The sequence below is a fragment of the Diceros bicornis genome, chromosome 19 (genome assembly GCF_020826845.1).
Source record: "Diceros bicornis minor isolate mBicDic1 chromosome 19, mDicBic1.mat.cur, whole genome shotgun sequence".
Lineage (NCBI taxonomy): Eukaryota > Metazoa > Chordata > Mammalia > Perissodactyla > Rhinocerotidae > Diceros > Diceros bicornis.
In genome coordinates, this window is record NC_080758.1 from 24,630,450 (window position 1) to 24,644,748 (window position 14,299).

The following is a 14,299-nucleotide window of genomic DNA, read 5'->3' on the forward strand; positions in this document are numbered from 1 at the left end:
CCTGAGATAAATGTATGCCTGTGGTGGGCTGGAAAGGGGCAGGCTTTAGGGTCAGAACGCCTGAGTTAGGGTGACATTTCCACCACTGCCTTGCCCAAGTCGGTCCTGCTGAACTTCTCTTTCCCCTTGTAAAATGGGAATTAATAAGCACAGGTGCTGTGCTCAGGACTTTACATATATTTTCTGACTTTGTCCTTACAACAGCCCTGAGAAGAGGTAGTAATAGCTTTGTTTTATGTTATGTAAAAAAATCATTTTTTACTAGATAAATAATTCACATAGCTCTATATTAAAAGGTATAAATAAGTATCAATTAAGCCTTTCTCCCATCTGATCCTGAACATTCTGGTTCTTCCATGAAGCATCTAATTTTAACAGTTATTAATGTATCCTTCTAGAGACATTTTATGCTTGTAAAAGCAAGTATATTCCTCTTGTTTTTTTAACACAATTAGTAATATAGCATATATACACTTGCTTTCTTAATATTATATCCTAGTGAGTGTTCAGTTCACTACATGAAAAGATCTTGATTCTTTTTTACTGGTGCCTTATATCCCATTGAATGAATGCACCATATTTTATGCAACTAATCCATTGATGGAAGTATAGGTTATATCTATTTTTAATAATTTTATTTATTTTTTTCCCCCAAAGTCCCAGTAGATAGTTGCACATCCTTCCAGCAGCTGCATGTGGGACTCGGCCTCAGCATGGCCGGAGAAGTGGTGCGTCGGCGCGCGCCCGGGATCTGAACCCGGGCCGCCAGCAGCGGAGCGCGCGCACTCAACCGCTAAGCCATGGGGCCAGCCTGGTTATATCTATTTTTTTGGTATTACAGATAATGCTGCCATGAGTAACTTTGTATGTATATCATTTAGTATTTATATGGATCTGTCTGAGAATAAATGCCTAAATGTAGAATTGCTGGTCAAAAGGAATATGCATTTGTGATTTTTAGAGATATTGCCAAACTGTCCTCCTTCTACAAGTAGTACCAATATGACCTCCCACCAGCAGAATGAGTGTGCCTGAAGGCCCAGCTCATCAACACACTATTATAAAACTTCTCCTTCTTTGCCAGTTTGAAAAACTGAAAAATTGGGTGTGATCTGAATTTCTCTCCGTATTATAAGTGAGGCTGAGCACTTTCCATATATCAAAGAACCTTTTATATTTTCCTGTCTCTGTCTTGTCTATATCTTTTGCCCATTTTTTCTGTAGGGTTGGTCTTTTTAAGAGATTCGTAGGATTCCTTATAGAGGAAATTAGCTTTTTGCCTGTGACGTGAGATTGCCAATATGTTCTCCATTTGTCATATTTGACTTGTGATTTTGCTTATTGTGAGTTTTGCCATGGAGAATTTTAAAAGGTTTATGTGGTTGAATTCAACAATCTTCCCTTTTAGCTTCTGGGTTTAGTATAACACTTTAGAAAGTCTTTCTCACTGTTTGATAATTTTTTTTAAAAAATCTTCACATAGATTTTTCTAGGATCTTTAGGGTTTCATTTTTTTAATATTTTTATCATGCCTCCAGTTGAGATTTATCCTACTGTGAAGCATGAGGAGTATTTTTATTTTAATGGTATGAGGAGGGAATGAGCTAGAAAGGTTAAGGATTTTAAGATTGCAAAGTTCGTACGTGGTGGAGCTGAGAGTCAAACCAGGGCTATCTGATTCCAAAACTCGTGTTCTTAAAAGAGGACCTGCTGTTCAGTGTGACTCCTAGAATTGTTGTGAGGATTAATGAGCAGAGTTTAAAAGTATATTTGTACATAATGGGAGTGGTGGTGAGGAGCAGAATAAGTGTGGATGTTTTCTTTAAACTCAACAATCCCTACTGACTGTTGCTGTCTTCGTCCTAAAGCTTGTTATTGTACGTGCTGAGCATGAGGCTTTGATAGATCTTTGCAGCACATTTGTCTTAATGTTTTTGCCTTTGTGCCCCATCCAGGTTCACAGAATGATCGCAGAGTTCAAGCTGATCCCCGGGCTCAATAATTTGTTTGACAAGCTGATTTGGAGGAAGCATTCAGCATCTGCCCTTGTCCTCCACGGTCACAACCAGAACTGTGACTGTAGCCCGGTGAGCAAGGGATCCCAGCAACAGATGGGCTTTACTTGCCAGGAGTAGTTGTTTCAAGACCTGCTGTTGACCCTTTGATATCTCCTTCTTTGAGAGTAGAGCAAAAACTGAAAGTCATAGCCTCTATAATCCCGTAATTGGAAGCTGCCTTGGGGAAGGATCTGACCCACCCCTCTACCTATGCAGAAATCCCGTTTGAGGTCCTCCAGCCAGCTTCCCCTTGTACACCTCCGGGATGGGGAGCTCACTTCCCCCCAAGCAGGGCCACTCCATTACCTAGCAGCAAGTTTTTCCTCATTCTGTGCTCTACCCCATTGTAATATATACCCACTGATACTAGTTTTGCCTTCTAGAACCACGCACTGCCCATGGTCTGCATCCAGAAAGGGCTTTAGGATGCTTGCTTTTTTTATGGGGTCAAAGGCTCACCTCTACCTGGTTTCTCTCACCGGGCCTTAGAGAGAGCACTGAGCTGGGAGTCAGGAGGCCTGTTGTGCCACTCAGCTTGTTGGGAGGGCTTGAACAAGTCACTGAATCTCTGAGCCTCTGTTTCTTGCAGAAGGAAGATCACCTTCCTTTGCCTGCTGGCCTCATGGGCCGTGCGGAGGCTCAGGGCCCAGTGCCGTGGGTCCTCCCTGGTCTCTGCTCTACCTTCTGAGGACTTTCCTCAGTGCCTTATCTTCCAGGTTACCGTGTTTCTTTTTGGCCTGTCACATTTGCCTTTCAGCCCGTTCATTTGAGTTTTTAATTTCAAGTGAATATATTCCGCATTTCTAGGCATTCTGTCTGGCTCTTTGTCAAAAACTACTTGGTCTTTAGTCATTATGTTAATGTTTTGTTTTTCTGTTGCATTTTATCTCTTTAACATACTTTTTTATGGTCTTTTTTTGGATTGCTCATGGGGTACTAATACTTGTATTTGAGTCTTCAGACTCAACTTGGGGTGGAGTGTTGCCTCGTGTTTTGTAATGTTTATGGAGAGGTGACCTTCCGGAGGCTTGTTTTCCCTGAGTACCTGTGGAGCCTGGGCCCTTGAAGTGTTTCTTCACATTGCTTTGCTTTTGTTTGCCAGGTACTTCGGGGGCTAGAGTGTCCCAGGGCAAGTTTTCATGCTGAGGGTCTTGGCCCTACTGCTCTGGCGATATGACCCCAGGGTCCTTCTCCTCCTTGGGGCTCCCCTCTACCACCAGCAGCACACTGGCAGAGACAGGCTTCTTTGCCAGCTCTCTGGGCTGGTTGGTGGGGTTTTTCTAACCCTTTTTTAACCAAATGTGTAGGCTCCCCAGGCTTTGCACGGGCCCAAGGTTCTGTCTGGTCCCTGCAGGGCACTAAAACCCAAGCCCTGGCGTGAATAAGTCTCGTTTTCACTTCTCCACCCCGTCTGGAGCTGCCGACCTTCAGCTTTTGTGCTCGTTGCTCGGAACTTGGTGCTTTTTCATTTCTGATTCCTATGGATTTTTGTTTTTTTCTTATGAACTTAGCCTCACATTTAAAAGAATTTCAGTTATTTTTTATCCAGTACGTTGGTGTGGCTGTAGCAGGAAGAGTCCACATTAGCTTAATCTGCTGTTGGCCAGATGTGGAAGTCAACAGAGGGTTTTCTGACTAAAGAAAAGTCCTCATTGTACATGAGGACAGAGACTCAGAGAAGCAAAATGACATGCCCAGGCTCTTACCAGAGCATTTTGTGTTCTTTTGGAACGTTGTGACTATGGTTTTAACATCAAGGATGCACATGTATTTTAGGACATCACCTTGAAGATACAGTTTTTGAGGCTTCTCCAGAGTTTCAGCGACCACCACGAGTAAGTACAAGCTGTCCCTGGAAGGAGAGTTGTTGCACTGTCTTCTCTCCTGTCTTTGTCCCATCGCTGGCGTCAGCTCAGGAGGAGGACCTGGGAACCACGAGAGCTGCTGTTACCTCAGTGTTACTGTGTGTGGCTGCCCTTCCTTTATGCTGGGCACTATGCTGAGCTTTCCCTTAGCCCTCACAGCCACCCTAGGAAGTGATTCCGGAGGTTCTTGGCCCCTTAATACCCTTGGAGTCAATACATCTCTGAACAGTCTGCCCCTCTGAATCAGGAGCAGACAGTTTGGCTATTCACGGGGGCCGGAAGGACCTCAGATGGGCAAAGTGGACTGAGTATTTGCTTATTGAGATGGAATATGCTTTACCTGCACAAGGAGATGTGCTCTCTTCCATTTTTCTTGAACACAGTCTGCCCTCTCAATTTTTATTTTTCAGCCTTTGATAGAGAATGGGTAGGAGAATGATTCTCTGCTATGAGGAAAACAGTACAGGGGAGGGGTGAATGGCAGCTGACCCTTGACCTTGGCATTTGGGAGGCAGTGTGGTGGGGACCTTGGTGAGCTGGAACATACAGGCAGGCACTGCTCAGCTTTTGCCAACTGTTGGTGTACCAGAAACTGGGCCCACTGTTGCATGGCTTCTGGGTTTTTCCCCCAAGGAAGCCAGAAATTAAGATTTATGTGAAAAGTCCTGATTGTTAAATGTTAGCTTATACAATGTTTCAAAAGAATTTAAACTAACAAAACATGCCTGAGGACAAATGTGGCCCCCGGGGCCTTCACTTTGCAACTTGCATCTGAATCATACTGATCATGTTGACCATCGTCTTTGAGAGGTTCTCTGTCTGAAGGCCTTAAGCTCCAGGAAGTATGTGAACTCTGTGAAAAGCACCAATGTGGGGGCCGGCCCCGTGGCTTAGTGGTTAAGTGCGCGCGCTCCGCTGCTGGCGGCCAGGGTTCAGATCCGGGTGTGCACCGACGCACTACTTCTCCAGCCATGCTGAGGCCGCATCCCACATACAGCAACTAGAAGGATGTGCAGCTATGACATACAACTATCTACTAGGGCTTTGGGGAAAAAAAAAGGAGGAGGATTGGCAACAGATGTTAGCTCAGAGCCGGTCTTCCTCAGCCAAAAAAAAAGAAGAGGATTAGCATGGATGTTAGCTCAGGGCTGATCTTCCTCACACACACACAAAAAAAACACATCCGTGTGTTCAGGATGTGTACTTTTTTCCCTGAGGAAGTGGGTCCCTAGCTTTCATCAGACTCTGAAATCTGAGCACTTACACGTGCCAGGCACTGTGCAAGGCTCTGGGGAGACAGTGATGAGTAAAATCAGCCATGAACCTAGTTCTCATGAAGGGTACAGTTCTGGCAGGGAGAGGGACATTAATCAGAGAATTACACCATTGAATGTATAGTGACAAATGGAGATAGTATTGGGGAGGAAAAGAGCCTGGTTCTGTGAGAGATCATTTGATAGTGGTCCTGACCTGGCTAGCGAGCGGTCAGGAGCTCTTCCCTGCAGAAGTAACTTGTCAGCAGAGACCTGAAGTGTCGGAAGCAGTAAATTGTGATGAAAGGGAAGAGTGAGAGGGTGTGTGTTCTAGCTAGAAGCCATGGTGTATGCAGAGGACCCTGTAGGAGGGAGCACGGTGTGCTCAGGAAGGCCACTGTAGCCAATGATGCAAGTGAGGGGGGCTTGGCTCAGGGTGAGGCTGCAAAGGTGGTTGGTGGCCTGGCCGCAGGGCCTGTGGGTCATGTCCACTGGCTTGGATTTTATATTCTGAAGCGTTACAAAACTGGGAGTGTTGGGCCTGGCCCCGTGGCTGAATGATTCAAGTTCCGCATGCTCCGCTTCAGCAGCCTGAGTTCATGGGTTCGGATCCTGGGCTTGGACCTACTCCACTCTGCAGCCATACTGTGGCGGTGTCCCACATGCAAAGTGGAGGAAGATTGGCACAGATGTTAGCACAGGGCTAATCTTCCTCAGCAAAAAAAAAAAACAAAAACAAAAAACTGTTTTTAACAGGGGAGTGACATGATCAGATTCCCGTGGTCTGAAGATCACTCTGAGTGCTGTGTATGGAATCAGTTCCTGCGGGGAGACCATTTGGGAAATTGATTCTGTCCACATGACTCAGGTGATGACAGGCTTGGATGTGAAAGATGAAGGAGAGAGTGTCACAGCCAACTCAGGCCTCCTGGTGGGAATGCTGGAATAGGATCAGGTTTGAAAGTAAAATGATGAGTTTGGTTTGGACATCATTGAGTTGAAAGTGCCTTTGAGAAATCAAAAAGAAATGTTCAGTGGCAAAAGAAAGGTCTGGAGATGCTCAGGGAAGGGGCTTTTGGTGACTGTGGCAGGCATAGGGTGGAGGTTGAGGCCTGTCGCCTGAGAGCCCTTGTGCCCTCCTGCAGAATGCTGGCTCTAGGGTAAGCAGTGATGGGGAAGGGTCCCTGGGGGATTCTCAGGTTCTCTCCACAGGAGTGGGCAGGGAACTAGCCCAGTGCTGACCCGGCAGTCCTGGTTCTTGCCCTTTAGCCCCTCCAAACCATTTATTTCAGGAACAAATACCTGTTGCTCAACAACCAGGAGCTGAACGAACTTAGTGCCATCTCTCTCAAGGCCAACATCCCCGAGGTGGAAGCGGTCCTCAACACTGACAGGTGAGTGTGGACATGATGCAGCTTTGGCCCACAGCCCACCTTGCTGCCTGCATGCCCAGGGCTCACCTATGGGTGCAGTGGGTGCACGCAGGTGTGCGTACTTGTCCTTTCTCACTTGTGTGTAGCTACAAGGTCCTGAGGGCTCCTGTGTGTCAGGCACTATCCTCACGTCACCTACATTATCTCATTGGAGCCCCACAGCAGTCTTAAGAGGGAAGTGCCATCATCACCGCCACTTCACAAGTGGGGGAGCAGGGGCTCGGAGAGGGCACCTGCCAAAGGTCATATGTGCCCTGCCCCTCCCTTGTACATTCACCTTTGCTGACATGCTCCTTTCTTGCCCTCTGCCAAGTCCCGTTAGCTGGGTTATGCTTGCCTCACCTTCGGGAGAAGGGCAGGGAGGTCACAGGCCCATGGGGGTCAGGGCAGTGACGACTATATCTGGCAGCAAGAGTCATAATTCCCCAGGGTGTTTTTTTTGGTTTTTTTTAAAGGCAGCAGAACTCTTTGTTCAAGTGAAATCATGTCCTAACATCTGTAGTGAAAACCCACCCCAATGTCTGTAGTGGATGAAAGTAGAGCTGTTTTATTTGAAGAGGGAGTTTAAGGGCCCAGAACCCCTGCCTGCTTGGCCCTCTTTCCCCCGTGATGCAGCCTGAGTCATTTCCTCATCTAGACCAGGAAGCTGAGGCCCAGAGGCATGGGTGCTTGTCCAAGGCCAGCTGGAGCTGAACCTGGGGCCCGGGGTACTCCCTCCTTCACCTTGTTAGCACAGACTTCGCCCTATTTGGTAGACTCTGTCTTGGTATTTCAAACTCACTTTTGGTGTAAACAGCCCTCCCTTCAACAGTTCTGAGCCTTGTCTGACTCCAGATGCGTTTCTGGCCTCTGATCACTTGCCAGTGGGTCTGAGAAGGGAAAGCTAGCCTGAGATATGGTGTGAATGCACTTAGCTATTCAGTTCTAAGATGTTGAGTCTTTGGGGTGCTCCGGACCCAGGTAGAACAGGAAGACATCCTGCAGGCTTGGAAATGTCCCCACGTTTTTTCACCCACCTAAGCCAGCAGACAGACCCAGCCCCAGGACCCCAAGATAACAGCCCTTAGGCCAGGTGGAACTTGGCCCCTATTAGCCTCTCATATCTGCCACCAGTGTCCCTGTCTGTTTTATTTCAGGAGTTTGGTGTGTGATGGGAAGAGGGGCTTGTTAACTCGTCTGTTACAGGTCATGAAGAAGGAGCCAGCTGAGTCATCTTTCAGGTGGGTCTGGGGACAGGCACTTGCTGATCTGGAGGGGCCCAGCAGCCAACTGTTTCTCAAGTGGTTAGAAATACCTCCTCTAGGGGCTGTCCTGGTGGCACAGTGGTTCAGTTAGGCATGCTCCACTTCAGTGGCCTGGGGTCGCAGGTTCAGATCCTGGCTGTGGACCTACACCGCTCATCAAGCCATGCTGTGGTGGCGTCCCACGTACAAAAATAAAGGAACATGGGCACAGATGTTAGCTCAGGGCCACTCTTCCTCAAGCAAAAAGAGGAAGATTGGCAACAGGTGTTAGCTCAGAGCCAGTCTTGCCCACACACAAAAAAAAGAAATCTCCTTTAGTCACCAGCTCCCACCCTGGATGTCTGGTTACTGGGGGGGCAAGGGGTTTGGCTACTGTCTCCCCTTTTGTTGACTCAGCAGGTATGTAGGAGCTTCTGCTGTGCCAGCAGCGTATTTCAAGAATTGAACAAGCATTCCGCAAGCACCTATTCTGTGCTGGCGCTAGACAGGTAGAAGAAAAATAGGAGATCTAGTCGCTGCCCATGTGGCGTTCCTGGGTTGTGGGAAACAAGCATGAAAAGAAACCTGTTTCAATGCAGTGTGAAAAGGAATGGAGCCAGGACCTGCCCCGGGAGCTGTAGGAGCAAAGGAACGCCCCTTTCCCAGCCGGGGGCTGGTGGGGTGGGCATGGACAGGGAGGGCTTCTCAGAGTTCCTTAAGCTCATCTAAAATGAGTCTTGAAGTGTGGACAGGAGTAGCGGGTAAGGGAGGCATTCTCTCAGGGCCAGGTATGAGCTGTCAGTAAGCTCTGTGCCCAAATGTGCCCATGTCAATTCAGCCTGCCTTGTGCAGACTGCCCCCACTCACGACTCCCACCTCTGCCCTCTGGGCCCACTCAGTCAACATCAGCCACCTCTTTAGGACAGCTCATCAGAAGTGAACTCAGTGGCCCATCCACACACGTCCATCAGGTTCCTTCATGCATTCCTGGCCCCTCTCTTCATATCCTCCTGTTATGAAGGGGCAAAGCCTAGAGTACATTTTCACATGTGTCTCACCAGGGCCAGCCCTTTGATCCTAGATGCCACCTTCTTCGAGACACAACTTCTTCCAGACAGAACCAAATAGAGGATTATTCCCCACTGAGCTGTCAGCTCCGTGAGGAGGGGGACTCTTGCTGTGTCCCCAGTGCCTAACATGAGGCCTGATGCCTGGCTGATTTTCAGTAAGCGTCTGTTGAATAGAAAAGGCAGCAAACATGGGTGAATGGAACATGGGCCAGAAGAGGGCAGTCTTAGCCACCTGGGCCAGGGGTCAACATTTGGGTCGCAGGTTTTGGCAAGCCCGAGCTGTGGAGAGTTTCCTCCGAGGGACCACCTCCTATGCTGACCAGATGTTCCTGCTGAAGCGAGGCCTTCTGGAGGTAACGGCCTGGAGGAGCCAGGGTGTTGGGTGTCCCATTCTTCCCGCAGCCCCATGCATTGTTTTCCTGTCCTGAGACCTAGACACCTGGTCAGAAGCAGACCAGATCTCTTTGTTTTAAAATGCCAATGCAGATTGCCCTAGTGTTTCCCCTGAATTTCCAACTCTGGGTTCCTCCGCGGGTGCGGAGGGACCTAGAGGGTGGCCGTGGAGGAGTGTAGGAGTCTGTAGAGTTACGCAGCAAGGCCTTTTAACCTTGAGGATATTTTGCCGCTGACTAAAAGTTAATTTCCCTTTATTAAAAAACGGCCTTCAGGGTGGGCCCAGTGGCGCAGCAGTTAAGTGCGCACACTCTGCTTTGGCGGCCTGGGGTTCGCGGGTTCGGATCCCGGGCGCTCACCGACGCACCACTTGTCAGGCCATGCTGTGGCGGCATCCCATATAAAGTAGAGGAAGATGGGCACAGATGTTAGCCCAGAGCCAATCTTCCTCGGCAAAAAGAGGAGGATTGGCATTGGATGTTAGCTCAGGGCTGATGTTCCTCACCAAAAAAAAAAAGTGGCCTTCAGAAATAGCGGAATTTACGGAAGTGGGGGAACAAAATGACCAAAGCTATAATTGCTTCAAAAAAAACAGTGCAAACAAGAAACTGACCTATGAATTGTAAAATCATAGGGAAAAGAAATGATTCAAATCAATGTAACTTCAGGAAAGTGAAAAATGGAAACAATTTAACTATCATAGAAAACGTTATCAAAGCGTTTAATTGGCTTTATGTTCTTGATAAAAATTCATTGGTTTTAGTGTAGATTTTTTCATTCATAAACATAAAGACAAACCATGCAGTTAAAATGTGTCCCACTCCCTTAAACCCTGTGCTTATTTACTTAAACGGCCTCAGTTCTTGGGCAGTGGCTGATGTTACATCTGGAGACAGCCCCCCTCGCCTGCGAGCTGGAGAGCCCTGGCATCTTGGTAACCACAAAGCAGGTCAGAGGCAAACAAGAGAGGTCGTGGTTACATACTCCACCCTGCCCCCACCTCCTGGTGAGGTGTGTCAGGCCTGGCCCTGCCGTTGGAGCCACCAGCATCCTCAGATGAGAATCTAGAGAGGGTAGCAGGTTCCATTGACCGGATGCTTGCTTGAGGCAAATGTCACATGGTATGAGCTACATTCCAGGCCCCGGTGGAAGGCAGGAGGGGGCAGCTTAGATGAATGTAGCCTATGGGCAGCAGCCACATCTGCTTGTTGGCCCCAGGGCTCAGCTGCCCTCCTGCCTTCACCCTGTCCTCTCCCACCCCCAGCACATCCTGTACTGCATTGTGGATAGTGAGTGCAAATCGAGAGATGTGCTCCAGAGTTACTTTGACCTCCTGGGGGAGCTGATGAAGTTCAACGTTGATGCATTCAAGAGATTCAATAAATACATCAACACTGATGCAAAGGTAAGACTAAGGCAGGGCTCCATAGGGTTTGCTGCACTGTCCAGAAGTTATCCTGGAGCCCTGGACCTTGCCAGTCTTCAGGTGCTGGTTTTAAATTGGAGAATTACTGGGGATTCAGTGGGCAGTCTTCAGCAAACATTCATTAGCTGTGTAGTGGGTGCCATGAAGAGCCCCAGAAGGGCAGGACTGGGCCTGGTGTGTTAGGTTCACCGGGTGTGTGTGTGACAGAAACACAGCTCAGACTAGTTGAAGTAAAAATGAGAGGAGTCTGGCACCCTTCAGTGCAAAAAAACACTGAGCATGGTGTTGGAAGATCTGGGTTGAGGTCTTTCTAGGGCTGCTTATTAGTGGGTGGTAAGGGCAGGTCATCCAGCTTGTCTGAGCCTTGGTCTTCCTGTTGGAAACAGCTCGGTCGGGGTAGATCAGTGCACTTGCAGGGACTGCCCACTCTGGGCCATGGCCGTCTCCAGCCAGGAGCCTACCACCTCCCGTCTGAGCTTGGTCTCTGCTGCAGTTCCAGGTGTTCCTGAAGCAGATCAACAGCTCACTCGTGGACTCCAACATGCTGGTGCGCTGTGTCACTCTGTCACTGGACCGATTTGAAAACCAGGTGGACATGAAAGGTAAGAAAAAGCCATAATGCCAAGGCGAATCCATCCATTGCTGCCACACTGGTGTCAAACACCCAGCCTTTAGCAAAGAGACAAAAATGGCTGGAAGTAGCTGCCCCAAATGCCCACGTGGCTGGGGTCAAGGTGGTGGCTCTCCAGGGGATTTTCTTTGCTGCTTTTACTTTTCTCTATCATCCGTGCTTCCTTTAATGAGCAGGTACATTTTAATAAAGGTAAAAAACCATTGTTGCCAGCAAAATACAAAAAACAAACACCCTTCTTCTACTGGCCTGGAGTTGCCTGGATGAGAGGAACCCGGGTGGTGAAGCCTGGGGGAGAGGTGGTCCCTGGGCGAGACTGAAGGAAAAGGTGGTGAACTGGTGGGAGCTCGGAGAAGGCAGGCTGAGCCGGGGTGGCAGAATGGCTGGAGATTTGTTCCTACTGCAGTCAACCTTTTCTGTAGTTGTTTTGACAGTGGGGGCTCCCAGCTTCAGAGTCAGAACCCAAGGGAGACTTGACTAGAAGCCTGGTGGCAGGCCTCTGGGCCAGAGCCACCAACCAGCTTCCGATCCTGCTGTTCACACCTCTGCCTCTCTGTTCCTCTCTGTCCCCAGTTGCTGAGGTCCTATCCGAGTGCCGCCTGCTTGCCTACATATCCCAGGTGCCCACGCAGATGTCCTTCCTCTTCCGCCTCATTAACATCATCCATGTGCAGACGCTGACCCAGGTGAGAGCCCTGCGGACATACAACAGGGAAGGGAGACTAGAAACAGGTTCCCTCATCCCAGAGCCCAACAGAGTTGATCCTCTCCCTCTCCGGAGACCCATCTCTTGGTTCCTAGGAAACCCTCTCAACTATTTTGAGGATTTTTTCTGATAAGGGATCAGTGCCCCATTTTACAGATGCAGCCTGAGGAGGGAGCAAGTCTCTGAGGTCACAGACAGGTCAGGACAGAGTTGGGATTGACACTGAGTTCTGATTCCCAGTCCAGTGCTCTCCATGCCCCTCCTGCTGGGCAGGCTTTGGAGTTGGACCTGATGTTGACTCCCACCCCCTTCAATAAATAACTGCAGTTGTCCCTTCTCCAAGCTTCACAGCCCTCTTTTCTAAAATGGGGGGTAATACCATAGCTCTCAGAGGTGGTTCTTGTATTCCTTCATCTAGCAAATGTTTATTGAGGCGAGGCCCTGGGCTGGGCATGCACCCAGTGAACAAAACAGACTGAGCCTCTTCCCTCCTGATGCCCCCAGTCTAGTGCTGAATGAAAGTTAGAAAGTGAGAGAACCCCGTCTAACACTTGCACCCAGCCCTGCCCCGGTTCCTGAAGCTCCTGGGAAGAGCTGGTTCTGGAGAAGAAGTAGACTCTAGACGGGGGGTGGTGGGTGGGAGAGGGACCAGGAAGGTACTCAGGGCAGGATGCTGGCAGTGCTGGTGTCATTCCTGTCCCCAGTCCTCTCAGGTGTATGCAGGGACAGCTCCAGGCATGGCCCATGGACCCTGCCAGGGCTCTGCAGGGTCTGGGCCTGGGACACCCTCCTCCCTGCTTAGTGACACCTCAGGTCCACCAGGGGCCGCTGGAGCTACCAGCACACACTTAACCCTGATGGCCTGGGGCCTTGCAGGAGAACGTCAGCTGCCTCAACACCAGCCTGGTGATCCTGATGCTGGCCCGACGGAAAGAGCGGCTGCCCCTCTACCTGCGGCTGCTGCAGCGGATGGAACACAGCAAGAAGTATCCTGGCTTCCTGCTCAACAACTTCCACAACCTGCTGCGCTTCTGGCAGCAGCATTACCTGCACAAGGACAAGGATAGCACCTGCCTGGAGAACGTGAGTGCCCCACCCTTGAGTGGGTGGTGGGTGGGCCGCAGGCACGCAGACCCAGGGCCCCTCAGAGGGGCGTCCAGGGTGCGTGGTCCCTGCCTGGGCCATGCGGCAGGCGGCTGTTTGTCCCCTTACCAAGGCCCTCCCCACGGGGTGCCGGGCTCCATCTGGGTCCTCCAGGCACCCCCCAGCCCCTCCCTCTTTGCCCAGAGCTCCTGCATCAGCTTCTCATACTGGAAAGAGACCGTGTCCATCCTGTTGAACCCGGACCGCCAGTCACCCTCTGCCCTTGTCAGCTACATCGAGGAGCCCTACATGGACATAGACAGGGACTTCACCGAGGAGTGACCTTGGGTCAGGCCCAGGAGGCTGCTGGGCCAGGGCTAGTGCGGGTGAGCGTGGGTATGCGTGCCACACGCCCTGACCTGTCCCCACCCTTCCCCTGCCTCCCTGCTGCTCTTTGCCTGCCCCAGGTGTTCAGGTACAGGCTTGGAGGGAGGGAGCGTCTAGAAACCCTGGGTCTGGAGGCCCCAGGTCATTGGGGAACCTCAGCTCCCTCAAGATCCCTATGTTGAGGACAGGGGCACTACGCCCACCCCTCCTTCAGAACCCTGGGGCTCTGGCCCATCCAGAGGTAAGGGGACTTTTAAAAATAGCTCTGTCTGAGCTCCTGCCCAGTTTCTTGGCTGTCAGTCCTGGGGCGGGGAGGGAGATATAGGCACCCTCCCCCAATCTGTGAGCCAAGCTTGCCCTGGCCTTTGGACCCAGGCAAAGGCTTCTGAGCCCCTGGGCAGGGGTGGGGGATACTGGAGAATGCTACCTTCCCCCAAGCCTGCCCATCTGCCCCTCCTGTCCTCCCTCCCTTGTTTTCCTTTAGTTCCTCTGGTTCTGTTTGCTCACTGACCGCTGTGTTCTTCCCAAGGGGTTCCCCCAGAACTGGGGGGCCTTTTCCATCCATCCCTTGGGGCACAGCTACCCTGTGCCCCACCCCTGCCCCAGGGCAGCATCTCCTGCCTGAGCCCACACACACAGGAGCCTGGCTGAGAGCAACCCTTGGCCCCTCCTTGTGTTGCCAATTTATTAACAAATAAACCAATTAAATGGAGACTATTAAAGAACTTTATTTTAAGTGACTGATGTGGACCTGACTTTTGTCCATTGGGGA

The 14,299-nt window shown here is 50.2% G+C and overlaps 1 protein-coding gene across 3 annotated transcripts in view; it reads left to right on the forward strand.

The window, feature by feature from the left end:
- TRPC4AP (transient receptor potential cation channel subfamily C member 4 associated protein) overlaps positions 1 to 14,267 on the forward strand; it is a 78,604-nt gene extending 64,337 nt beyond the window's left edge. For 2 of the 3 annotated variants that reach the window (XM_058562836.1, XM_058562837.1), the window contains exons 10-19: positions 1,956 to 2,087; positions 3,834 to 3,892; positions 6,468 to 6,569; positions 7,745 to 7,828; positions 9,164 to 9,254; positions 10,559 to 10,699; positions 11,214 to 11,322; positions 11,925 to 12,037; positions 12,934 to 13,140; positions 13,345 to 14,267. In XM_058562836.1, coding sequence (XP_058418819.1) covers positions 1,956 to 2,087; positions 3,834 to 3,892; positions 6,468 to 6,569; positions 7,745 to 7,828; positions 9,164 to 9,254; positions 10,559 to 10,699; positions 11,214 to 11,322; positions 11,925 to 12,037; positions 12,934 to 13,140; positions 13,345 to 13,482 — 1,176 coding nt within the window. In that variant the 3' untranslated portion in view covers positions 13,483 to 14,267. Of the gene's footprint in view, positions 1 to 1,955; positions 2,088 to 3,833; positions 3,893 to 6,467; positions 6,570 to 7,744; positions 7,829 to 9,163; positions 9,255 to 10,558; positions 10,700 to 11,213; positions 11,323 to 11,924; positions 12,038 to 12,933; positions 13,141 to 13,314 lie in introns of all 3 variants that reach the window. The other variant, XM_058562835.1, reaches the window with a different exon arrangement.
- Positions 14,268 to 14,299: the final 32 nt, after the last annotated feature.